General features: G+C 42.8%; 1 protein-coding gene across 2 annotated transcripts; it reads right to left on the reverse strand.

Annotated features, from left to right (window-relative positions):
- NIPSNAP2 (nipsnap homolog 2) lies at positions 1-26954 on the reverse strand. 2 transcript variants are annotated; one of them, XM_082856511.1, is made up of 10 exons: positions 26820-26954; positions 16841-16980; positions 16713-16758; positions 13781-13875; positions 13375-13445; positions 12315-12455; positions 11424-11455; positions 6530-6624; positions 2269-2352; positions 1-1150 (listed from the first exon to the last, which is right to left on the reverse strand). In XM_082856511.1, exons 1-10 carry the CDS (start codon positions 26909-26911, stop codon positions 1086-1088), a joined length of 861 nt encoding a protein of 286 aa, XP_082712637.1. In that variant the 5' UTR covers positions 26912-26954; the 3' UTR covers positions 1-1085. The 2 variants fall into 2 exon arrangements, with proteins under 2 accessions (XP_082712637.1, XP_082712638.1); XM_082856512.1 differs by lacking the exons at positions 13375-13445; positions 16713-16758.
- Between the last annotated feature and the right edge of the window lie 611 nt (positions 26955-27565).

A 27565-nucleotide genomic window follows, 5' to 3' on the forward strand; every position in this document is an offset into this window, starting at 1 on the left:
TGAAAATTAAGAGGATTTTATTGAATTTTATATGTTCTTGGAGAAAACCATTCGCATGTAAAAGCTTGACGTTTGGTATGAGATTTTTATTCACACTTTAACATAAATTCTTTGATCTGGGGGTCAGACATAATTTTTCATTTCAACAGGACTTTCACATGATTACAGTCACAAAATTGGCACACTATATTAAAAAACTAAATCAGAGCTAGACAAAGTATGCAGCTTTATGCCAATTTAAATCTCAACATGCACCACCCCTCATACATGATCTTGGAAAAATCGTCCGTGAGCTTACTAAAATATTAACCAGAGAATGTCTGAGGTCACAGATGATTGTTTACAAAATAAAACCTCTTTTCCTAGTGCTACTCGTTTTGTTATAGAAAAATATTACAAATAAAAATTAGTGCTATTCAAGGTGTTCATTTCAAAGTCACATATGATACAGAGGTTCAAGCCATTTTTTCCTCTCATATAAAGATATCATGACACACAATGTGGAGACTGAATTACCGATCAACCACTTCCAACTCAGTAATGATACACTGTTTATTATGCTGACATTAAAAATGAGAGTGAAGTAAAACATTTGCAGGTATTGGGTACACTTATAATTTGTTCCTAGTCTGAGACTCAGAAAAATGCTACAGAAACCTGACAAAATTTATATTTCTTCCTGATACAAGAAATTTGTCTAAAAATCTGTAATTATAAAACAGATTTGCTTTTTATAAAGAAATGGCTAACTTTTTTCCATGGTTGGATTCTTATTTGGAGACGATTCCAATTTTAATTTGGGCCCTCTTTTCCTGGAGGGTGGGGAGAGGTGGCCCGGTATTGTAAGGTATATTCGACAAATACAGGGATGTTTCAGAGGACTACAGAGCACTGCTACAATCAGCCAAACTGTAATAGTTCACTTTCTTGTGATTTTGTAAATTTTAAAGAAAAGAGGTCTCTTACAAGCTATATACAGCAGTTTACACTTCAGTGTTTCTTTTTCACTTGATATACAGTTCAAATTAATTTATGACAAGTACTTGTCACATAAATTTATGTAGGCACATCAAAATTCTGTAGCTTTACTGGAGGGGTGAAGTCTTCTGTGGGATCATGATTCTGGATTCCATTTCCTGAATAAGTGGGACTGAAAACAAAGATCAAGATTACTAGGCTCGTTCTTTTCTAAACAGACTGCAGTAAATATACATTAACAAATAGATTGCTAAGCATATTCAGAAGACATGCTGCTTGAAATCAGAATAGAGTACTGGAATATTTAGGATTGATCTCAGGGGAAGAAATACACAAGCTAATGACACATCAGCTGACATCCTATAAGATGATATTAAAACATTCTGTCGGAAATGTGTTTCATTTGTAGGAAATTAGGAAAGTCCATATTGTGAGAAAAATGGTGCTTTCTCAGAAGGTTCTTTCAACTGAATTAAAATTTATATAACATCAAATAATTTGACTGTATCCTGTATAAAGGAACAAATACACTGTACTTGTAGAACTGTCAGTGCTAAGTAAAACATCTTTGGGAACTTATGGAAATGTAAGAATAAACAGCAAAGCCACATACAGTTATATGATTTTTTTGAATTAAAAGACAAGATAATAGTTATTTTCCAGAACAAATTACTCTTTGATCTTCCTGGTAGGATATGGGCTTAAATGTACCTGACATGCAACATAGGTGGTACCATTCAGCCCGGTTGTTTTCGTCTAAAAATCAAGCAACTAGGATTTCATTGTGTGTGTGTGTGTGTAGGTATACATACATGTATAGGTGTACACATATGTACACATGCATACACATGTACATATGGAAAGTCTAAATACCAAATTAATTTTCAAAATTACTTTTTAATTGCTGTATTAAATTGTAATGCTTTGGGGAATGGACAATTTTGATGAGAAAGGAAAAGCTTAGAAAAAAATTTATTTGTATAATAAATTTTCAGAGAATACAGAAATGCACAAAAAGGGTAATGATGTAAAATTTACAACACATGAAGATCTGAGAACTGTACCAGACGACATATATACTTGAAAGAGTGAATATTCTCTATTGAAAAAATGTCCTATAACTGTCGAAGAAAAATATGACTATTTCAACATTCCCTCAACCTTACAATTCACGATCCTAGAGCAACGTACTATTTTTTTTTTTTTAAACACATATTAGCTTCAGGGTGAAAGAACATTAAAACAATGAGATGAGAAGAATGAAATGTTTTATGCCTATTAAGATATTACCTGTATAATATACCAGTTCTTCCCAGCCGTGTTTATGCCATGCTGCATTCCGTATATCTTCCCTGGTCTGAAGATCTTTGTAAGCTTAAAAATAGCCACACAGAAGAATTAAGACTTAAACCAAACATAATTCCACTAGTACAGTGGGAGACTGGTTCCAGGATCCGCTGTGAATACCAAAATCCGCAGGTGCTCAAATCCCGTAGCCGGCCCTCTGTATCCATGGTTCTGTACCCTTGGATTTGACCAACTATAGGTCATATAGTACTGTGTGTACTTACTGAAAAAGATCTGCATATAAGTGGACCCCAGCAGTTCAAACCTGTGTTGTTCAAGGGTCAACTGTGTATCCATTAAGTGTTGATTCTGCTGCACTCCTCATTTTCTCAAAGAGCCTACAGACCTTCCTCAACTTATGATGGGGTTACATCCCAATAAACCCACTGTAAGCCAAAAATATTGTTAAGTCGAAAATGCATTCAATACACCTAACCTACTGGAATAGACGAGCTTAGCCTAGCTTAGCTTAAACGTGCTCAGAACACTCACATTAGCCTACAGTTGGGCAAAATCATCTGACGCAGAGCCTATTTCATAATAAAGTATTGAATATCTCATGTAACTTACTGAATACTGCACTAAAAGTAAGAAACAGAATAGTTTTAAGTGTACTGGTTGTTCACCCTCGTGACTGTGTAGCTGACTGGGAGCTGCGGCTGCCACTGCCCAGCATCACGAGAGAATGTATTGAAAGCCCAGGAAAAGAGCAAAATTCAAAATGTGAAGTAGAGTTTCTACTAAATGTGGATCACTTTTGCACCATCGTAAAGTTGGAAAATTCTAAGTTGAGCCGTCGTAAGTCAGGGACCGCCTATACTTTGGGAACTCAGTACTAAGCTGGAATGACGGGGAGCTGGCTATTTTGAGGGAGAAATTTCATTTTTTTTTTTCATTTCAAATTTCATTATTTTCGTGGGAGACGCAAAACCACCCGCTCTCAAGACTCAGTCTTGCAGATTCAAGACGTGCCTTTACAAACCAAGTGAACTTCCTCAATACACGTTAAATCTGTAACCACACACTGTCAGACTACGGATAAGCAATATTAGATTCCATTTTTCTCAGCATTTATAAAGCACTACAGTGATCTGGGTGAGACTGTATTCAAGGCAGTGGAGAACAAAGAGACCCAACAGGGAGAACACAGCTGACCAGGAGAGCTGCCTGGAAGCTGTGATCTGACCAAGTGGGTCTTCAGGTTGAAAAGGCCATTTTATCATCGACACGCAGGAACGGGAGGGAAAGGCACTCCAGGTGGAGGGAAGAGCACGGGCCAAGGGTCAGAGTCCTTGGGGTACAATTCGGATATCTCACCCAGGTGCCTTGGTCTCTGATTCCCAACCCGGGCAAGATCCTTCCAACCAGTGACCAGGGAAATGCCTCCTAGGCATCTGGACACGGTGTCAGTCGTGACTAAGAGATCACCCAGGGCTCCCTCCTCAGTTCTAGTTTCTGTTTTGGGGCTTCCTTCTCCCTATGAGAAGACCTAACCTTGCAGGCCTGGTCTTAGATGGCCTCTGACCATCTAAAGACAAAAGCTCCCTCCACTAGTAATGGAGTATAAATTTATTACATAAAATATTGAAGATGCTGAAAAATAGAAGGAAAACAAAATCTTTTACCTCTCACCACCGGGAGGAAAACAGTTAACATTCATGTGACAAGCGGCAGTGTCCTCACGGGGGTCGGATGCACACCTAGGGTACCATGTGGTGACCCCTCGCCACCCCCTGCCCCACCCCCCGCAGGGAACACAGTTTGGAGGCCTGTGTTCTTTTACAAATTTTCTTAATTAAAAAAAAATTGGGGGGGGGGATAAAATATACATAACAAAATTTACTATTTTAACTATTTTTAAATGTGTAGTTCAGTGGCATTAAGTACATTCACGTTGTGCCACCATTATCCATTGAACAATATCTTACCATTCCCCTCTTCTCCCAACCCGATACACTTTACTCTACATTCTGCTTCTATGAATTTGAACAAACCACATTTTGTTCACCTGTCAATGCACCTTTGGGTTTGGGGAGGCTTTTAAAGATGGGAGGCACTGAGCCCATGCATATACTAAGGGAAGGAGGCCACAGATGGGGTGGTGGAGGAGCCGTGGCTGCAGCGAGGCCTTGAGGAGGTGGGGGCGGGATGGCATCACGTGCAAGGGTAACAGGAAGGGGGGCTGTGCTGGGGGGAAGACCTGCTTTGAAGCCAGACTTGCCGACGTCTGAGCCTGGTTCAGCTCCTGAACAGCTGTGGGTCCTGGGTGATTTATTCACCACCTATGAGCCACAGGTATCTCATTTGTGGTGTGTGGCTGTAAGGATTAAAGGGAGTGGTGCATAAATAACCAACACACTGGTGGTGCTTGATAAATGTTGGTTCTCTTTCTCTAAAAAAAATGGAAAAGTGAGGCTAAGTTTTGGGGGCAGACAACTGAGAATTCATCTCTGCACATCTCAAGACTTTTTCCTATAAAGTAGGAAGTGGGCAGTGGACATTGGGGACACAGACTCGAGACAAAAAGGAAGGTGGAGAAGGGCAGGGCCTCAGAGTAGACATGTGCCTGACCTCTGCCTGTGCGCCAAAGCACATGGGTCGTGACCCATCCGTCTCCGCACTCGCTCACTACAGAGGCCGCCCTCAGAGGCCCCTCCAGGCTGGGGAAGGGGAGGGGTCTGTCTTTTCAGTTTATATCCTCTGGACAGATCATGCACTAAAAAATAATGATAAAAATGACTTCACTCCCACCTTGAACCCATAAAGGTTAAATTACAGTTAGTATAATCAAAAGGCAGGGACACAGAACACATCTTTTAAAGATCTGTTCGCAAATCTACTCCATTTGAAAACTCTGATCCTTAGGAGGTCAAATCTCAGCTGGCTAGAAAACAGCTCCCAGGAACACCACTGCCCCTGACATTCTGGGAGCTGAGGGTTACTGGTGGCCTCTAATCATTTGGTGCAGGTTTCAATCTTTTAAATGCCGGGGAAGCCCAGTGTGTGTGGCTGAGGTGAGCAGTGGCTGGCGGGGGCTTGGAGTGGGGTCTCCTCCCCAGACACGGAGGGTTTCAGGGAAAGGTTCCAGGGGCACAATGTGAAAATGACTTTTCTTGCCTCAACTCACCCATTTAGACCCGGGTCCCCGGCAGGTATCTTACCGCTTAGCCCGTCGGCACTATCTGTAGTTTCCTGAGCACTTTTTATAATTTCCTGTGTCTCCATGGCTGTTCCAGCCCCTCCTTCCCACCTCTACCTGTCAGTCCCATCTAGATGCTGAAGTCTAGCTCGTATTCCACCTTTCATTGGTTTTCCCCCAATTCATAGCTTTGTATCCCTTTATATCCCGATATACACTCCTAACGCGGAGGGCCCCAACTGGAACTCCCTGCGTCACTCACTGCGCATGGCCTGGTGGCCTGTCCCTCAGGTTTGCTTTCCCACTCAGCAGACCTGTCACCCGTCTCTGAGCCTCCTGCTAACCCAGCAGGCACGTGACTCCGCAGCACTTGGTGGACCAAACAGGGCAAACCAACACCTCAGCAAATTAATAAGGTTTGGAAAAAGTCATGCTTTTCATCTCTTTAATAACCATTTACAAACGTGCCCAGAATGAACCAAGCTACTGCTGAGACCCAGTTCCTGTTCAGCAGGTAGACAGACATAAACAGCCATGACTGTGACCACACACACACAGTATTAGGCTCTGGGGGCTCAGGGGACAGCGAGAGTCCCTTGGGAACAAAGGGGAACATCTGAGTCAGGCCCTGAAAGACACCAAAGATGGTGCCAAACCAAAGTGGGCAGGGATGGAAAAGGCGAGAGAAGGGCTTCTGGGACAGTAGAGTCAGACCCAAGGCAGGGGGTGGGCGCGCGTGTGGGCACCTCCTCTGCATGGAATGCAGGACCGTCCCTGAGGGAGCCGGGGGCAGCTCTATCATCTCCCCTCACCCGGGGCTGCTGCCTCACCTCTCTCGCCCCACTCTCACTTTCACCAGCGCACTGACGTGCCGCACATCTGTGGACCCTGCACTATTGACCTCTTGTTCTGGGTAGCCCAGCACCTACGTTCCATCTGGGACATTTGGCTCAGCTGCAGTGTTTAAGGTTCCTGACTTGAGATACGATTTACTGCCTAGGACAAGTTCGTTAGTAATGAACTCTGAAATCCCAGGAATACAAAAATGAAGGGAAAAAAACATACCCCAAAGATGATGCACCATATATAGCTGCCCAATCTGGGAGAAGAATCCTCCAACTGCTTCATTACTGTCCTGTCTGAAGCGAATTGCACGAGCCCTATAAGAAAAAAAACAACGTTCAGATATTGAATCAGGTATGTTAAAAAGTATCAGTAAGTTCCCTCCATCCTCAGCGCAAGTTGTTCAGAATGCACTCGAAAGTTGTTTTAATGTACATAAGATGTAAATGTACCTTTCTATAGCTACAGCAGTCATTTTTGTGAAAAGTGGACAGTAATTCATAACTATTAAAATAAAAACAACATGGGACTTCCCTGGTGGTCCAGTAGGTAAGACTCCGCGTTCCCAATGCAGGGGGCCCAGGTTCGATCCCTGGTTGGGGAACTAGATCCCGCAAGCATGCTGCAACTAAGAGTCCACATGCCGCAACGAAGACCCGGCACAGCCAAAATAAATAAATAAATAAAAAATAAAAACAACAACGTGAGGACATGTGGTTGCACTGCTGATTCTTAACGTAAAGTCTAGAAAACTGGCAGAGGGTAGGCTAGGACCTGTCAACTTAAAAAAAGCTGCTTTCCAAGAACACACTGTGAGAAAGTGAGGGAATTCTCGATCCGAGAACCCCACGGTGCCACAGGCACTGTACTCCAAGGGAGACAGGGACCCTGCCTCGAGAACAGGGCTTAAAACAGAGAGGAAGTAAGTGCATCGCACCTACAAAGCAGCTGCACACCATGAACTCTGAGAAACCCGCAAGCTCTGTGATCTACAGCCGAGGGCGGGTGTCGAATTCTGCGACCCCTCGGACAGCATATGGAAGAACCATGGACGTAAGCTTCCTGGCAGTTCCAACTGTCAACTGGCAACCGGGGCACGAACCCGCGTCCTCTACATCGGCAGGTGGACTCCCAACCACTGTGCCACCAGGGAAGCCCTAAACTTTGCTTTTTAAGATTCCCTGCTGCAAAAGGTATCAGATTTTTAAACACCTTCTTTTGTGTCTGCACCAGTACTTTATTTTTATATTTAGTGATGCACTTGAAATCCTAAACAAGTTTTTAAAATGTATATGTTTTCTTAAAGCGGTTTTCTAGAACCAAAGTTGAAAATGAAGGAAGCAGTTTCAAGTGATGTAGGAAGGTCACAGGTAGAGTCTCTCAAGAGACTCCACACCCCAGTTACCCAGTCAATTTATATCAACACTGCCCAGGCTTGGCCTGATGTCTCAGTCATATTAGGGTCCCAGAGTGGACAGGACTTGGGAAGATGGATTCATTCTAATTCATTTAAAAGAGCTGGAGGGCTTCCCTGGTGGCGCAGTGGTTGAGAGTCCGCCTGCCGATGCAGGAGACACGGGTTCGTGCCCCGGTCCGGGAGGATCCCACGTGCCGCGGAGCGGCTGGGCCTGCGCGTCCGGAGCCTGTGCTCCGCAACGGGAGAGGCCACAACAGTGAGAGGCCCGCATACCGCAAAAAAAAAAAAAAAAAAAAAAAGAGCTGGAGACTATGAACAAGGATTCAATCCACTAATATCCACAGTGAGAGACAAGATAAGTGAGTCGGCTTGACCAGCGCATTCTCTTCTTAGAGGCAAACTTCATAGTAACTGAATTAGAACATCTCAAAGGGGGGTGTGGAATCAGAGCAAGGGCAGCCTGTGGTGGAAGTGAGGAAGCCAGTCTCCTCAAGGTCACTTTGTACATCTTCGCTCTCATTCACCAAGTGCTCAACTCCACAAAGGTGACCCATGCTTTCAGGTTCTTTAGGGGAAAAGGAGGGATCTCTTGCTATTGCCCCCATGGGCTACCTCCAAGCGATGTTAATTTCTTTAACCTTACATGTAGTGTTAAGTGATCATAATCTTCACAAAAATTACAAATCTGATTTGTAAATTACTGAAATTAAGCAAATCACTTTAATGTGCATTCTAACCCTAAGGGGGAAAACCCTTAGTTTCATTGATAGTGATAAATATTCAGGACAGTTCATTTCATTCTGAATTTTTCTCATTCACTTTCTCAGTAGGCAAAGAAAACATACCTTGCCTTAGCCTGGAAATAATCAGAAGCATGAAGTGAAGAGGAGATCACCACCTTAGTTACCTATGTGCCAAAATACAAATTGAATGCTGAACTGGCTTTATAAATAATTTTTAAAATAACTGAAGAATAACCTCAGTTCCTTCCTTGTGGATTCCACGGTGGGCAAGTCTCAATGAGTAATACAGAAACATAGAACTGGGTGATCCTATTCTGTGGGCAACTAAATTACTACACTTATAGCATCAACCCTACCCCCGAATTCCTTAATAAAATGATGTCTACAATAACAGTATACAATCAAATATGTATTTCTTAGTTTTCAGATGAAAAGGAATTCTAACTTGCATTATTTAGCCTTTGATGACCTAAGAAGAAAAGATTCATTAGAAAAAAAGATCCCAGAACTGTTTTTTGGAGGTAGATCTTAGAAATTATCTAGCCCAAAGCAAGAAATTTTATAACTGAAAAAAAGAGAATATATAAATTGAAAGTAAGTAAAAAGTCATGGTTTTCCTTTTCCAAAGTGGTTGTACCATTTTACACTCACCAGAAATGTGTAAAGGTACCAATTCATTGACAACCTCATCAACACGTTATTCTGCCTTTTTAATTATAGCCATCCTAGTGGGTATGAAGTACTATCTCGCTGTGGTTTTACTTTGCTTTCCATACTGACTAAGGATGTTGAGCAGCTTTTCACGTCCTTTTTAGGCATTCATAGAGCTCCTCTGAAGAAATGTCTATTCAAATTCTTTGCCCATTAAATTTTTTTTCCCAAATTTATCTTATGATTTTATTTTTTATTGTGGTAAAAAGCACCTAACATTAAATTTATCTCAACCATTTTCAACTGTGCAGGCCAGTAGGGCCAAGTCTATTCACACTGTTGTGTAACAGATCGCCAGAACATTTTCATCTTGCAAAATTGAAATTATACCCACTAAACACCAATTCCCCTGCACCCAGCCCCTGGCAACCACCTTTTCATTTTCTGTGTCTATGGTTTTTACTACTTTAGAAACTTTCTATTAGTGGAATCATACAGTATTTGTCCCTTTCTGACTGGCTTATTCTGCTTAGCATAATGTTCTCAAGGTTCACCCTGCATGTGGCAGGACTTCCTTCTTTTTAAAGGCTGCATTAATATTCCATTATATATATATGCCACATTTTTATCCATTCATCTGTTGATGGGTATTTGGGTTGCTTCCACCTCTTACCTACTGTGAATAATGCTGTGATGAACATGGGTGTGCAAACATCTCTTTGAGATGCTGCTTTGAATTCTTTTGAATATATACCCAGAAGTAGGGTTGCTGGGTCAGAGAGCAATGCTATTTTCAATGTTTTGAAGAACTCTGTACTGTTTTCCATGATGACTGCCCCATTTTATATTCCTACCTACAGTACACAAGGCTTCCAATTTCTCTGTATCTTGCCAACACTTATTTTCTGTTCTTTTGATAATGGCCTTCTTAAAGGGAGTGAGATGAATGGAAAATAATTGTGGTTTTGATTTGCATTTATCTTATGATTAGTGATGCTGACCATCTTTTCATATGTTTTTTGGCTATTTGTGTATCTTTGGAGAACTGTCTATTCAAGTCCTCTGCCCATTTTTTAATTGAGTTATTTATCTTCTCGTGATTGAGTTGTATGATTTCTTCATATATTCAGGATACAAGTCCTTTACCAGATATGTGATTTGCAAAATTTTCTCCCAGTCTGTGACCCGTCTTTTAATTTTTAAAACTGTATCCTTTGAATTACAAAAGCTTTTAATTTTGATGAATTATAATTTACCATTTCTTTTCTTTTGTGGATTGTGATTTTGGTGCTTATGTAAGAACTCTTTGCCTAACCCTAGGTCACAAAGATTTTCTCTTATGTCTTCTTCTGAAAGTGTTGTAATTTAGCTCTTACATCTAGGTCTACAAATCATTTTCGGTTAGTTTTTGTATACAGTGTGAGGCAGGGGTCTAAATTCATCTTTTTGCAAGGATACCTAGTTGTCTGAGGACCCTGTGATGAAAAGATTATCTGTCCCCATTGAATTGCTTTGGTACATTTGTCAAAAACCAATTGCTCACGTGCATGAGAATTTATTTCTTGTCTTTCAATTCTATCCCATTGATCTATATGCCTGTCCGTATGCCAGTACCATACTGTCTTGATTATTCTAGCTTTGCAGTCAGTTTTGAAATTGAGGACTGTGAGTCCTGCAACTTTGTTCCTCTTTTTCAAGGTTGTTTTAGCTATTTTGGGTCCCTTGCATTTCTAAAGCCTGCTGGGATTTTGACTGGGATTCTGTTGAATCTATAGATCAGTTTGAAGAAAAATTCATATTTTGCTAAACTAAGAAGAAAAAAAAAAGAAGCAATTGTATCATTGTGGTGCTCTGTTTATGTGACAAAAGCAACATTTCAGAAAAGATAACATCCAAGAAGAATATGAAATAACTTCATGTGACACTTGGGGGGTTTTGTTTTTTTTTTAATAAAAAGTCCTTATCTCTTGGAGATATATACTAAAATATTTATAGATGAAATTTTATGTTGTCTGAGATTTACTTCCAAATACTCTGGGTTGGGGGATTTAGACCTAAGCAAGACTGGCCATGTGTTGATAATTACTGAAGCTAAGTAATGGGTATGGAAGGGAGACCTGTGGTATTTTTCTCTCTAGTTTTGTATATGTTTGAAAAATTTCATAATACAAATATATCAAACAAAACAACAGTCTAGTATCACATCATGGCACTAACCCCAGATTTTATTTCTAGAAGTAGCACAATGGCCTAAAAGAATCTATTTGTAAGACTTAACAACCTCATCATTTGGTAAAATACTCACCAGTAGTTGCCCCATTCAATCATAGTTCCTGGCTGAAAAGAGATTTGGATTCGGTTTGTTAGTTCTTCTGTGAAGAAATATGGAACTAACAGTATAAAAAACATCAAATGACAAGACTAACTTAAAAATTAACTTTTAATAATGTGAAATCTAACAGATAAAAAAAATGTAACAAAATAGTATTATTCACTGTGTTCATACCTATCCCACAGTGGAAGTAATATTCTGTGGCTTCATCTAAGAAGACAACATACACACAAAGTGAGAGTTAATTAAGTCATCCAATTATAGTCATAAAAACCATAGTTAGGCCCACGATGATTAAATTGTTGGTACCTATTCAGACTTTATTGTGAAATTTTTAAATAATTCAATTTAAGTAAACATAACAAGGACATCACTTGTTTTTTTTCCAGTATAATACTGAGCATTAGACCACCAAGATCTACTGATACTTTTTCACTTTAACTATGTTGCCACCTGGGCCTTTCTTTTTAGTGGTCACCTAAGTAGGGAAATACCTAGAAAGTCGTACAAATATTATTCCCCTTTTGTCTTACAGTGCTGTATAATGTCAATAGTCACATGCTTATTAGCTGCTCTAGTTCAATGGCAATAGATGCTATATAATGTAGCTGATCCTGTATGTTACATCTTTTCCCTTATGTGTAAGACTATAAAAAACACATGAGCTTAGCAAAGAGAAAGGAGGAGAAAGAAGGAAGGTTTAAAGAAAGGAAATAAGAGGAGAAGAACTGGACAGGGGAGAAAACGAGCCAAACACACATCACAGAACATTTGCTCAGTGTCTGCTGTTCACTCAGCATCAGGGGTGCGTGTCCTTCTGCACAGAAGAACAAGGGGACAGTTAACTCCTATTTCAGTACTTACTCGGAGCTGGTAAGATCTGAGTTCATATATATTCGGTCCTGACCGTGGGACAGGTTCATTCCAGAAACTGAACTCCAATAGCAGCTGATTCTTCCTCGAGAGAAGCATGTTGCTTCTCGCCTTACGGAATTCTGCAAATTCCTTTGAGTGAACAAAGGTACTCATGAAATCTTCTAATATTTATATCATAAATATTAGAAGATTTATATATAAACCCACTTTAGCAACATTTATGTTCCTCCCACAATAGAATATTATAAATAGGGTCCAGTTGGCCTGAGACAGTCCCAGTTTACATTTTGTTGAACCAGCTTAACGACTATTAGTATTCCCTTTCACTCTCAAAAGTGTCCAAGTTTAGATATCAAACTACATAGTCATCCTAATTATTTAAATGACAAAGTAAACTAATTTAATTTCCTATGATTTTAGGTTCTTCTAACTGTTTGACAGCATATTGAGACAGGTGACATGGACACCTCAAAACATCAGAAAACCAAACAGCCATTTATATTGGGAATTCCCTGGCAGTCCAGTGGTTAGGACTCCGTGCTTTCACTGCTGAGGGCACGGGTTCAATCCCTGATCGGGAACTAAGATCCCACAAGCCTCACAGCAAGGCAAAAAAAAAAAAGTCATTTATATATGGACGGGGAGTCTACACAAAAGGTTTTCTTTCCTAATAATGTATGGCTGGTAGAATATTCTCCATTAACACACACCTCTTCGTGAAGGGAGGGGGAGGATAGCAAAGTCGGCCCAAGATGAAGAATATGTGGTTGTTAGTTCCTGAAGCAGATATGTGTTAGGTAACCCAGACTGACTGACCGGTTTCAAAGTTCCAGCTTATCAAAGTACAATTGACTTTTACAATAAGAACTATCATTTTAATAGTATTACAACTGGTTACTCTATGTTTAAATACAACCTCAAGAGTCCAAATAATAAAATTTTTACTACAGAAAACTAACAGTTTACTAACAAAAACGATGGCAGAAAAGAATCACTTAATTCTGTACTAACATCTACTATATCATTAGTCTTTTTCAAAAATCATTACCTGATTTTCTTTGAGTTTATTCATGACCTCCGTGAGGACTGGATAACCTCCTTCATACCTCCAGAGGTGAACTGAAATATATTTTAAACGATAACATACATTTAGAGTTTCATGATACTCTTACCTTGAAAATATTCTAGATACGCATGGTGTTAACACAGTAGAAAACTGTAATGTGTGTTGGCTCAAGTTACACCATAAAGTTTCAATAATAGATTCAAACATGAAAAACAATCAAAAAGGAGTTTCTGCAGTGATTTACTAGAGAAACTACTTTAACCATAAAACTAGACTGAGACTTGGAAAGCTTTGCTTATAAAAACAAGCATTATGTTAAAAATCATTTAAGTAATGACAGTAAAGGCTTAAGGAACAAGGGTTTATTCCAAAGACTTCTGCTTCCTACCAGCTTGATCCTGCTCGCCATACCACGTGTTCCAAGTCCCCACCAAAGTACAAGGGTAATGTTTATCTTCGTGAATCTTTGGCAACACCTCTTGACTTAAAGAGAAGAAAGAGCAACACTAATTAAACAACCACCGAAATTACACCAGGTGGACAACACATGATCAGTAACAGGAAAAGGTCATCTACTCTGTGTTCTGACAACTGACCTCAGAATATGTTTATGATAAAAAGATGTGCAGAATTAGCCTTTTGGCTGAATTCTGCTGTGCTCTCATGTCCCAATTATCAGAAGCTTAGGTGACTGATACCCCAGCTATCTAGAACAGTGGTAAGTAACTCAAGTATATTGACAAAAATGATAAAGAAGAGCCAAAGGTCCAAAAATTCCAGGAACTATGAGTCTATTATTTGCTGTTTCAGGAAAAAAAAAAAAAAAAAAAGAAGTATATACTTAGGAATGGTGATGTGTATGAAAGCTAACTTTTGCTGGTTCCAAAGATGGGAAGGATGAGAGAAATGTGAATAGTAGAAAAAGAACGCGGGAAAAGAAAGGGAAGAAAGTCATGTGGAGGATGGGGCGGATGACAGGAGCGGCCCAGGAGGCACAGGAAGCAGCAGCAGAGAACGACTGGGCTTTAAGGAAGACGACGGAGCCAGGACACAACACAGTCTGGAAGCAACCCCGACCCCAACAATCCCGAAGGGCGTCAAAGGGGCAGGAGAATCCAAATGAAAGAGACGACATGAGGCATAAATTAGTTTCTACTCAATTCAACCAGCTGAGGGGATTTGAAAGGTATCGCACCTAATCCCACGCCGGACACACCGCCCAGTTTGTCGCTATTGATTGCGCATGGTCCTGGCAGTGTATTAATTTAACAGAGGTGTCAGAGCCTGGTTCCACGGAGACCTTCCCGCATTACAGATTCTAATGGACAGGGAAAGGTAAAGGGAAGAGCCATAACTGCATCATACCAAGAGAAAAGCTAAAATTTGCACACTTTTTGAATAGAAAAGTTACGATGAAAAAGTGCCATATAGATCCAACAATGGATGCAAAAGATATCAAGGGTCAGAAATGGAACCTGTTCTCATTATTTGCTGACGTCAAGTGATATTAAGCTAGTGATCACCACCCGATGTTGAAGCACTAGGACTGGGTGGATATGACTAGTTAAGAGAGAAAAGCTCTGAATGGTCTTATGTCTAACTGAAAACTCAAATGACTTTAAGACCCAGTACAATGACCAAACCACGTAATTTTTTGAAGGGTAGCATTTACTTTTAAAATTAAGATCAGATATTAAATGAATCTGATGTATGACCTGTGAAAGTTCAGAAATCACATGGGATTGATGGAAATTAGGGGTGGAGAAAGACAGATTATGTCAGGGAAATGGAACTGGGTTTTCTTTTTGCCACATGACATGATCAGGAAGTAAACAACTCAGCACTGGAGCTAGTGTGGAAGACGGAAGCCTGCACAGATGACCCAGGTGAATGGAGGCTGTAAGGTAGGTAGTACTTGTACTCAGAACTTGATGAGTTGGGAAGAACCTCATTATCTGGGCCCCTAAAAACCAGGCTGGAAACAGGCAGCTGCTGAAAGTTTCAGAGAAAAGATAAACAAACATGATGAAGGAGAAAACAGAACTCAAGCAGATCAATTTGACAAACTTCTGGGTAATGGACTGCAGGGTGGGGCGAAGGTACAGGTGCAGCTTCAAACCCAGGAAGGCAGTCAGAAAGGGCTACTTGGAAATGGGCCTCAACAGGCCTGCAGAGGGAAACAAGCAAAGAGAAGCAAAATACACGTCAAATGAAGAATACACAGCCCTTAGTGACCAGCTAATCACATAAAACTAAGGCAAGAGTCAAATAAAACCATGGTGAGTGTCACACATGGAGAAACTGGAAGAGCAGCGTAATTCTGCACATTGAGTTTGAAGTGAGAACATGAATAGACAGCCAGGAATCTGAGACAGGAGATGAAGTGAAAAAAAGGACAGGAAAGATAATCCAGGGAAACATCAGCATACAGAAAAATTCCATTTTATGAGAAGAGAATTAGAAAAAAGCATTTGTTTTATTTTTAGAGCACTTCTAAAATAAAGAGAACTGTGCTGAGGTGAGCAAGAAACTCAACGCTAATGTTATATTTCACGAACCACCTCCAAAAATAAAACAACAAAAGATGTTTTGCTTCTGAAAGTTACGCTGATTCTGGTAACAAAATCATTTGCTTTCTCATGAAAGCAGCAGATATGAAAGGTTAAAAAAAAGCTTTTAAATTATATTTGTGGACAACTGACCATTAAAATGCTATTTCTGTTAATAACTAACGCACTTAATTCTCTTTGGTCTTAAAGTTTACAAATTTGATAAGAATATATGGGTTTCATGTCATATGAGAATCTGCTGAAGGGACTTGAATCCTGGCGGATGGAAGACCCGGGAAGAAATGGCAGCTCTGCTGAAATCCATACAGGGCTCTCACGTGGCAATATTACTCAGGAGTAAAACTGGACACAGTGGAGGTCCCAGGGATGTGAATTCTAACTCCTAACACTCAGAGCTGTCCAGAAATGGAGCATATGAAATGTATTTAAGCATAGCGTCAGGAAGGGCTGCAGAAAGGACTCAAGCACTGGATGAGTAGCTGGGCTAGACCGCCTTGCAAGGTCCCTTCCAACCTGAAAGAGTCTAGTAACATTCCCAAGTCTGATAGCCTATGTGAGGAGTTAGCTGAACAAGCGCTTAAAATCAAACCATCCTTGGTAATGCCCAGCAGAGCTCAACTTAAGAGCCTCTCCACGTTCAGCTTTAAGAAGAGGCGTGAAAGATCTCGCTCTGCTATCAAGGGTTAGTGCAACTGACAAATATTAAAATCATTATTTTTCCCCAAGTAAAGGATAGTTTGGTATACACACCAAATTTTGTTGTATGCTTCTAGGCATTCCGGTTTAACATTGTGAACTGAAACAAAAGAAAATTCAACGATAAACTTATGAACAAAGGGAAAAAAGTCAACTATGAAGATAGCAAACCTATGACTCACACTGTAATTTGTACAGACTGCTTGTTTCCCTTTTGGCTAGGAGATTAGAGTGAGCATCTTTCCTTGGATCAACTTTCCGGACAAATAAGGATTTTAACCAGCTGTCCTCTCGAGGTCTGATAATGGAAGACGCCAATTTCCTATGGAATAACAAATGCAAAAATTTGAGTTTAATCAGAGGTACAAAGATCCCAGGGTCTTTAGGTTGTGTCGTGTAGTACATTGTTTTCATAAATTCATCAATCCATTCAGCAAATACGCCTTGAGCACGCCGTCTAGGCACTATTCTAGAACCTGGGATACCGCATGTCCACTTTTCATGCCACCAGCGTGCACTCTGAACGCAGGAGCGGAGTGTGAGAGAAGTAACTTCGGCACTCCTAGGAGAGTTCTCACGTGTATCTCTGTGAGTTCCACCGTGTGTCCTTCCTTCCTCCAAGGAAATTTTCAACACAGAAAAACCATACAAGGAAACCTAGAATAGTCAAATTCACAGAGAAAGAAAGTAGAATGGTGGTTGCCGGGGGCAGAGGGGAGGGGAGAATGGGGAGTTACTACTTAATGGGTACAGAGCTTCAGTTGGGGAAGATGAAAAGGTTCTGGAGAGGGATGGTGGTGACAGTTGTACAACAATGTGAACATACTTAATGCCACTGAACTGTACTTAAAAATGGCAAATTTTATGTTATATGTACTTTACCACAACAAAAGAATGTGAAAAGGAATATACAGAGAAAGTGAATTCTTTCGTTAAAAAAACTACTTTACCCCTAAACTAAACCTTAGAATCAAGATTTTTAACTCACAAAAACCTAAGAATACAGACTTCATTAACATATAAATAATTTGCTTATTTTCATCTTATAACTGAACTCCTACTATCCATGCTGTCAGAAAGTGAGGATAGATTTGACTTAAGTAACAAATTACACTTTACCTGTGAAATTTTAAGTGCATGTTTAATTCCCATATGCTTGCTGGTGGGATCACAAATTTGTGTGACCTCCCTAGAGGGCAGTGTGACATTATCTATAGCAAAATTAAAACTGCGTAGGCCTTTCGGCCTAAGAGTTGCACTTGTGGTATGTCCCACGGGCAGCTATATTTAGACAAGTGCACACAGCTGAATGCGTGCAAGCATTCCTTACTACCTTGTTTCCAGTTTGTTCCTGGTACAGGCAATTTGGAACCCATTAATGGGGACTGGTCAAATAAATCAAGGTAGAGCCAAAATCAGAATAGAATGCAATCAATACAAGGAATGAGGCAGATCTACACGCACTGATATGTTGGTATCGCTGAGATGAGTTACATGGAAAAGCAGGCCCAGAACAGTACCACAAATACACACACAAAGTGAACTGCTAATAGTGAGGACATCTGGGGACTGTGAGTGGGCTTAGGATGGGAGGGGCGAGTTTTCCTTTTCGCTGTATAACCTTCTGGACTCTTTGAGAATTTTCCATATACATATATTATTTTTATACCTAAAATTAGCTAAAATATCTAAAGTGCATGTTTAGAAACTCCTTTATGGGTAAGGTATATAGGTATACATAACCTGAGAACAAGATTTTAAAAATGAAAGCCTGGCTGAGACTCACCCTCTTCCTAACTTCACACAACCATAATCAAATGACAAATCGCGTCCCTTCATCTTCTCCACTTTAATTCATGCACAGTAAAATTACTCTTTTTGGGACATACAGTTCTGTGAGTTTTGATAAATGCATAAAGCCATGTAACCACCACCACAGTAAGATAGGGAACAGTTCCTTCACTCCCTAAAATTCCTCCTTTTGTAATCAACCCTTCTCCCAACTCCTAGCAACCACTGATCTGTTCTATGTCTCTACAGTTTGCCTTTTGCAGAATGTCTCATATATGGAATCATACAGAATGTAGTCGTTTGAGTCTGTGCCCATTCTTTCTGCACGATCGCCTTTATGCGGATGACCATCCTCTCTGGCCAGGGCTATCACGGCGTACTCTTTATTGTTTTGATCTTTAATTCACGTACACATACATGATCTTTTCTGCCCTTTGCTAGATCATGCCAAGGGCAGTAACGTGCTGGGATTCCAAATGACCAATACAAACACTCAGATCTTATCCAGTGCTTCAAAACAAGGTCTGGCTACTCACAGGCCAGTGTGAGCCTTTTCTGGGGGGATCTCTTGGAAACACAAGATGACTTCCTACAGACCATTTTCAATCTGTTTAGCAGACCTGTTTAAGGGCACAGATCCCAAATATAAGAGGTAAAGAGAGAGGTAAAGAGAGAGTAACCCCAGGTGTTAAGGGGAGTTTAAACAAGAGGCAAGAAAAACTTGCATGACGTGCAGATTCCCCAATGCCTCATGAGATGAACAAGTGGATTCCACATTAATACAAATTCCTATTCTTATTCAACTATGGTGCTTTAGAAAAAACAGAACTCTAAATTTCACGGGTTACATTGGCAGCCTTTTTCTTTTTTTGCTTAAAAAAAATTGACTTGCTGCTTTAATGAACAAACATTACAGAACACTTTTCACTCCATATGACTGTTTTAAATTTAAAAACCAATTCATAGGATATTATCACAAATAGCTAGAAACAAGATAAAAAGATTTTTTTTGGACCGATGGAGCTTACAAATATATAAACAAAATATACAAATATAAAATTAACAATAAAATGTTTTCTATAAATACAGTAATGATCAAGAAACAGAAAAGCATTTTTTCAAATCTTTTAAGATTAAAAAGCAGCAAGCTCATATTAAATAAGCAAAATAACAAGTTAATTCCAGTACATGCAATTTTTCTTATTAGTGCATAGACAAAAATATATAGTCCTAAGCGGCATTTGTAAAAAGAAGTTGGAAATTCTTCCATTTTGCTTTTATTATATGTTAAAATGCCTTAGAATCAAGAAAAGTGTTAATGGTGGTATCCCTGAAGGGAGGCTGGAGAGTTAAAATACAGGAGACACACATCTTTCCCCATATAATATCTGTATTGACTATGTTTTTTATTTTACTCTTGTATTTTTTTAAGTACATGTTTAACCCCTAGTAAATACACTTAAAGCACTTAGGACAGCACCTGATTAATGGTGAGATTTTAAAACTGTTTTTAAAACTACTTAAAAAAAACTTTTAAAATTAAAAGAAATTATATATAAAAACTATTAGCTCTTTAGCAGAAACCAAAATCATATGGTATTTGTCTGGTTTCAATTCACTTTTTTTTTTCTTTCCAAATTTATTTTTGGCTGCATTCGGTCTTTGTTTCTGCACGCAGGCCTTCTCCAGTTGTGGTGAGCGGAGGCTACTCTTCGTTGTGGTGCGCAGGCTTCTCATTGCAGCGGCTTCTCTTGTTGCAGAGCACGGGCTCTAGGCACGTGGGCTTCAGAACACAGGCTCAGTAGTTGTGGCGCACGGGCTTATTTGCTCCGCGGCATGTGGGATCTTCCCAGACCAGGCCTCGAACCTGTGTCCCCTGCATTGGCAGGTAGATTCTTAACCACTGCGCCACCAGGGAAGTCCCCACTCTTTGATTATATAAATAAACTAATTCTGAAGAAGGCAATTCTCCAAATGAATCATGGTAAAATTTACTTCAATAAAAATAAAAACATTTTTGTCAATTCGTTTAAAGTATTTCATTTTATTTTTTTTGGCTGTGCCACATGGCTTGTGGGATCTTAGTTCCCTGACCAGGGATTGAACCCCAGGCCCTCGCCAGTGAAAGTACCAAGTCCTAACCATTGGACCACCAGGGAATTCCCGTGTTTAAAGTATTTTAAACACACCATGTTTTGGGATATTTGCTTAAATAATATCATGAAGCGAAAGGGCAAGCATATAAAATTAGTGATATGCAAAGTAGAAAGTTTTAAGATTTTTTTTTTTGCGGTACGCGGGCCTCTCACTGTTGTGGCCTCTCCCATTGCGGAGCACAGGCTCCGGACGTGCAGGCTCAGCGGCCATGGCTCACAGGCCCAGCCGCTCCGCGGCATGTGGGACCTTCCCGGACTGGGGCACGAACCCGCGTCCCCTGCATCGGCAAGCAGACTCTCAACCACTGCGCCACCAGGGAAGCCCAGTTTTAAGATTTTTTTAATGGGACTTTGCATAGTTCGTTTTTTTTTTTTTTTTTTTTAGTAATAACAATTATGAACATTGTACCCCTTATGAAAGGGGTACAATGGAAGTTTCTAAAAATATCAGCACTAAGGAATTTCATTAAGAAATACTCACCAAAGCAACCACTACTAATAGTTCTTAATGAATCCTTCCAGAAGTGCACAGACAAGCGTATACCATGCGCACTCATATTGATATTTAATTCCTATGGCATTTAATACTTTATAATAAAGAATTATTGATGGACTAAATCTGGAAGGGAAAAAAATTCCAAAGTAATTCTTCCCTTCCTCCTTAGAATTTAAGGGGATTACAAGCTAATAAGCACACACTTCCTGCTAGGCACTGGACTAGGCAGTTTATTCCTGTCTTCTCATTTAATCCCCGCAACAATCTAGCAAGGTAGGTATTATTGCATCTTAAGGACTGGCTCACAGAGGTTATTACACAACCTGAGCTAAGAAGCAGCAAGATAAAAATATGAACCCAGATCTAACTGTAAAGTTCAAAATATTTTCACTAATAAGGGATGCCTCCTCCACACAAACCTCCCCAAGTGAGTATTCGTTCCAGATTTTAATACCAAAGGGATTTACTTTAGGATGGGTAAGATGAGGTAAGGGATATGACACCACTTTGTAACCTAAAGATTGACCTAAGAAGTAGTCAACATCACAGGACACACACAAGAGCCTGAGTGCTGCTTACTTGTCAAAGTTGGGTAGCAACTGTCTTGACAAATGAAAAACAGTGTGGCGCAGCATAGCCCCAACTGACTGTTGAACTCCGAAATCTTTCAGCTGGCAGGTGACCAAAACTGCTTCATGTGCCCAGTCCAAGCTGAATCACGGAAAGGGATAGAAGCAGCCATGCTAACAGCTGTCAGGGTGATAAGACCTGGGCTGGGCCAGGGTGCTTTACCAGGAGTGACAAACACTGCAATCAGCTGTCTTTATAACATCATATATGTGTTGGGTGGCACTTTACAGCGGGTGAGGTAGGGGGCAGCACATCCTACAAAACACTAGATTCTAAACAGAAAAAGCATTATGTGCCTGGCTCAATGGATACAAAGATGAACAGATGCCTAGCCTGCCCACTGTCATGGGAGAAACCTATCAGTAAACAGCCAGAGTGGTCACAGACACTGTGGACTCATATGCACTGTGGGAACTGGAGGGAATGAACCACCTTGGCCTTGGCCTGCAAGGAGCGAGAGGGACTCCAGTGGAGACATTGTGGCTCTGTCTTGGAGGACAAGCAAGACAGGGACAAAGCTAGTGATAATCCCAGTCAAAGGGAACAACGTGTCCTGGGGCATGGAGTCGTGAAGCTGTGTGGCATGTTTCTGGAACAGCAAAGCATTCAGGAAGGCAAGAGAACAGGGTGTGGGAGGACAGTGAGAGGAACCACGGGAGGGCAAGCAGGCCAGGGGGGCTGGGCTCCCGTGCACCAAGCCTATCAGCTGGACCTTACCCTGTAGACGGGGCAACGCTAGCAAGTTTTCAGAAAAGATCCAGGCGTAAAAAGCAGCCCGGTGGTGGTGTGGTGGTGGACTAAGCAAGAAAGGCAGGGAGCATGGCTCCTGGGCTCCTGGCGGGCTGCCCAGTCCAGCAGTACCGGCACACCGAAGGCATCTGATACTCACTGGATGGACCAAAGGATGGTCCTGGGTTAAGATGATGGCAGGAGGGATGAAGGGGATGGATTACATTCAAAAGATACTCCTGAGGTGAAGAGGAGAAGACACGGATACTGATTAAGTGTGGAAGATGGTGTTTTGGTTTAGTCGGGGCAAATTACAGAAGGGAAATACATTTAATACAGAGACCACAGGATGAGGCAAGGGGCTTTGGTCGTCTGATCACCAAATATGCATGGACTGCCCTGCATGTGCCAGGCACTGGGCCAGGCTGAGGCTACGAATAGGAATAAGCCTGGCCCTGACTTCACAGACCTTGGTTTGCTGGTGGAAGCAGACGGACAAACGTGATCACAGTCCAGGGGAAGAAGGGCCCCTCCGTGGAGACACAGGTGGTGGGCGTGGCGGGCTGGGGCAGAGGGAGTGGGGTCTAGTCAGCCTGAGGGAGACGTGGACCAGCCCTCTGAAGAGGCACCTGTTGAGCTGAGGGCCTGGAAGATGAGGAACAGTTTGTCAGGTTGCTGCCCACGGGAGGAAGGACTTTCTCCGAAGCAGAACTCTAGCTGCCAAAGCCAGGGGAATGTGAATACAGCAGAGGGGAGAGGGAGGGGCGGAGGCCGAAGGGCCCACGGGAAGAAGAGTCTTGCCTTAAAGCAGGAGCCACGGGACTCCCCTCCCCCGCCCCACCGCCAAGCCCAATAAATCTGTCTTCGCCACTGCTGCTAGAGACAGCCGTTCCCCAACCTTTAATCTTGAAAAACTTCAGACACAGAGATGAAAGAACAGTATAACGAAGACCGCTATGCCCTGTATCTAGATGAAAAATGAACATTTTATAATTTTTACTGTTTATATATATTTTGCTTTTTCATTTTTACCAAACCATATGAAACCAGACTGCAGACATCATGATACACCATCCCTAAATACTTCAGCACACATCTCCTAAGACCAAGGACAAACCATGTCACTAATAATAAATATCACATCTAAGGAAAATAATAATTCTATAATATCTAATATCCACTCCATCGTAAAATGTCCCCAATTGTCCCTAAAATGTTTTTTATAGATTTTTTTCTTGGTGGAGGTGGGGTGGAAAGGAAGAGGGATTAGGATCTAGTCAGGGTTCATGTCAGAGATCTTTCTAGTAGGAAAATGTCCTGCTCATTTGTTCTGGGGAATTCTCCAGCTGTCCCCCTCACCAATGGCTTCAAGTCTACACTCTTGATAGGAATCCAGCCGAGTGGTGATGCAGAGGCACAGTCAAGACATGCTGGAGGCAGAACTAACAGATCTGGCAACTGACTAGATGGGCGGGAGCAGGCAGGGAAGGGCTTGGGGAAGACCTGGTTTCTGGCCTGGACCACTAAATGCAAGATGTTCCACGGCTGGGGAGAGAGAACCCAGGATGAGCAAGCAGGCTTTGCAGGAGGAAGATGAGTTAAATTCTGGGTACATGGTCGTTTCCAGCACCTGGGGGACACTGATGCAGTGCTCAGTAAACAGCTGAGCAGAGGGCCTGGCACTGAGCAGAGCGAAGATGTGCTTGGCAAATCGGCCTCCCGGGAACGCGTCCTCCATCCCTCTGGAACCACTCTCGCAAAGTCACTCACAACCACCCCTGTCGGTAAGTGGTTTTCTTCCGCCATCTTAACCTTCTGGCAGCATCTGGCACAGCTGAACCACTCCCTCTTTGAAATACCGCCCCCAGGCACTGACCAATAATGACCTCACAGCTGCCCCTTCCAGCTCCCTTGCTGCCTCTCCTTCCTATATCCAGCCTGTAAATATCCATACAGCCCAGGGCCTGCTTCTCAGCTCTTTCTCTATCCACACTCCTCAAGCAAATCTCATCCATTCCTATAGTTTAAAAAAGCATTTTATTATGAAAAATTTCAATCAAATACAATATAGTATACTGAAACCCATGGATCTATTAACATTTTGCATTCCTATATGCTGACAATTCTCAAATGCTGTCCAGACATCTCCTTGGAGGAGTCATATAGGTACAATAAGCCAACTGCCTACTGGGTCTTTCTATTCGAGTAGCCCACAGACATCTCCAATTTCACCGGGTTCAAAACTGCCCTGGATCTGCCCCCTCCCCACCCTGCACCTGTTCCTCCTTCTCTGAATGACTAGCAAGCACCCTGCGTGCCTTATTCACTGATGCTTCCCAACAGCACCTGGCACGTGGTGGGCACTCTCACCTTTGGAACAAACGAGTCTCGGTAAATGGCACCAGCATCTGCCTAGTTGGCCATCATCCTGACTGTCCCCTTTTCAAAGTCAGCCTGATCTTTTAAAAACGTAGATCAGATCATCACACTAAAGTGTATACCTTTAAACGTCTTCCATGGCTCTCAGAGTAAAATCCAAGCTCTCTCAATGGCTTGTGCGGCCTGGAATTATCGGGCCCCTGCTGCTCGCCACCTGTTCTCCATCTTCCCTTTACTCCTGCTCTCAGATTTTTCTCGGGTTTCCCAGTATGCCTGACTCCTCCCGTTCACGGCTTTCATGCCCATTGACCCTTCAGGTCTCAGCTTAATGCCACCTTCTCGGAGAGGCCTTCCATGACCTCATGCAGGGAGGTTCCCTGATTCTCCCATGCCAGCTACCTCAATCTGTAAGTCTACGTGGGATTTCACCTCTGCCATGGCTTCCTGGGGAGAGTGACCATGGCTATTATGCTCAGGTTCATAGGGCTTCATCGACATCATATACATTCAATATCTGATAGAATCAATGAGTTAGCTGGGTCCAGACTGAGTCCTAAAGAACACCTACAGTTAAAGCAGACTAGAGCCCGGGAAGGAGTTGAGTAGTCAGAAGGTACAGGGGACCTTGTATAGAGACAAGGACGCCAGTGTCAAGAGCGCTTGGCCCCAGCAGGAAGTGGGGGTACCGGGCACACCCGGGTCCAAATCTCCAGTTTATTAGCTTCAAGTGACCTTGGGCATTTTAGGGGAACACCTTCAGTCTCAGCTGTCTTTTGTGAAAAAAAGGAAATATCAATTTCATGGGCTTTTATCATCTGTGTGAAAAAATAAAGCAACAGTAGATACTTAATAACAGAATAAAAATAAAAGGAGGGTGATTTGTTAACCATCTTGGAAACATAAATATCAAATTTTGAAACACAAGTTGAGCATGAGTCCTAGGAAGGGCACTGGGCCTCAAGCCTCACAAACTTGGGTTCAAATGCCTTTTCCAGCCACGTGTCTCAAGCCCTTTAGGTTCCTTCTCATCTCTAAAATGCACATCCTATTACTTCTTAAGAGTGCTACTAGGATTACATCAAATAAGCCGTATCAGTATAAAGCTGGCCCGTATTAGGAGTTTAACAGGTAGCTCCCTCCCGCTTCCATTTTTAAGTGCCAACTGTATTTTCTATAGGCTCACTATTTAATTAAACACAAACAAAAAGAAAAATTTAAGTTACCCAACGTAAAGAAACCGAAGAAGCAAATCGATGTGTAAGTTAGTATGGGATTTGGTTTTTCGATTTGGAAAATGGGACATGGCTATCTCAGGGATGGATTCTGACCAAATATTTAATCCAATGAGGTTAGAAAAAGAGTTTAAACACGAAGCCAACGTCCCCTTAGTGCTGATAACTGTACATACTTTTTGATTCGCTATCTACTTTTAAATGCAAGTCAACGACTGTTCTTAGGGCTGACACCTCTTCACTACTTCCCCGACCTCCACTTGAGGGCTCACCGGGGACGATGCGACAACATCACAACAACCCAGGAGGTGAGGGTTATCTCTACTGCCATTTGCGGAATCAAGCACTGAGGCTTTGCGCGGGCGAGCAGTGTTCTCAGGCGGCCGCAACTTCGGGGCCTGCGGCCTCAGGCATGCGCCCGCCGCCCTGCCACCGCTCCGGGTCGCGCCGGGTCAGGGTCCCGCAGGCCGGGCAGGCTCGGCGCGCGGACGTGGCTTCGGCGCCGAGCGTCGTTCCCACCGTGACCTTGAGCCCGGCCGGCCCGGCAGGCAGGCACTCCGACCTCGCCGAGACTCCGACTCGCCCAGCCGCGCCGACCGAGGCCTCGGTCCCGCCGCCCCGCAGTCCGGGAGGCCCTGCCCAGTGGGAGCGCGGCCGGGCCGGGTCGTAGACTCGTGCCGGGGACCCGTGCCCTCCGCCCCGCGGCGGCCCCTCCCCGGCCGCTCCCGGAAAGGGCGGCGCTGCTCACCAGAGCCCGGGCTGGAGGCTGCAGGGGCCGGCCCGCCGCAGAAAGCTGCCGGCCGAGGCCGCTCCGCCGGTACACAGTACTCGCGCCGCCATCTTGCTCCGGCGCCTCGGCTCCCACCGCCCGGGCCGCCGCTGACGCCGCCGCCGCCGCCGCCGCCGCCGCCGCCGCCACCGCGACCCCTCCCCCGGCCGGGCCAGTCGAGGCGGGGGCGGGGCGGGGCAGGGCGGGGCGGGCGCGATACCGCTGCAGTGCGGAGCGCGGCCGCCAGGGGGAGCGGGGCCCGCGGCGGTCGCGTCTGCAGTGTGTGGCGGCGCTGAGGTCCTGCAGCTGCGAGCCGCGAGAAAGGGAACCCGGAGAAAAACCTATTTTGAGACTTTAAGCTCCAGCGAAAGGAGCTCGGTGCGTAACACAGGGTACGCCAAAGGAACAAGGGCAAGGCTTGAACCCACGTGGAGAGATCCACAAGGGGAGAGTAACACGGTTCCTAGGGGAATCCAGGAGCTGGGGTGCGAAGCTGGGGGGGGGGCGGGCTTCTCCCCGAATACCCTTTTGGATTTTGCTCCGTGTAAATATATTGCCTATTACGCTGTAATAGAAGCATTCTGGATGGACGCACACTCAGGTTCTCTCGTGGTCTCGACTCTATTGTTCCCGTTGATTTCAGCACCGGTGGGCTGGGCCCCATCCTCGCCCTCGAGCCGTCCCAGTCTGGTGGGGCTGGATGTGAAATGACTGGAGTGTCAAGT

The sequence above is a fragment of the Leucopleurus acutus genome, assembly GCF_964270905.1.
Source record: "Leucopleurus acutus genome assembly, chromosome: 16".
NCBI lineage: Eukaryota > Metazoa > Chordata > Mammalia > Artiodactyla > Delphinidae > Leucopleurus > Leucopleurus acutus.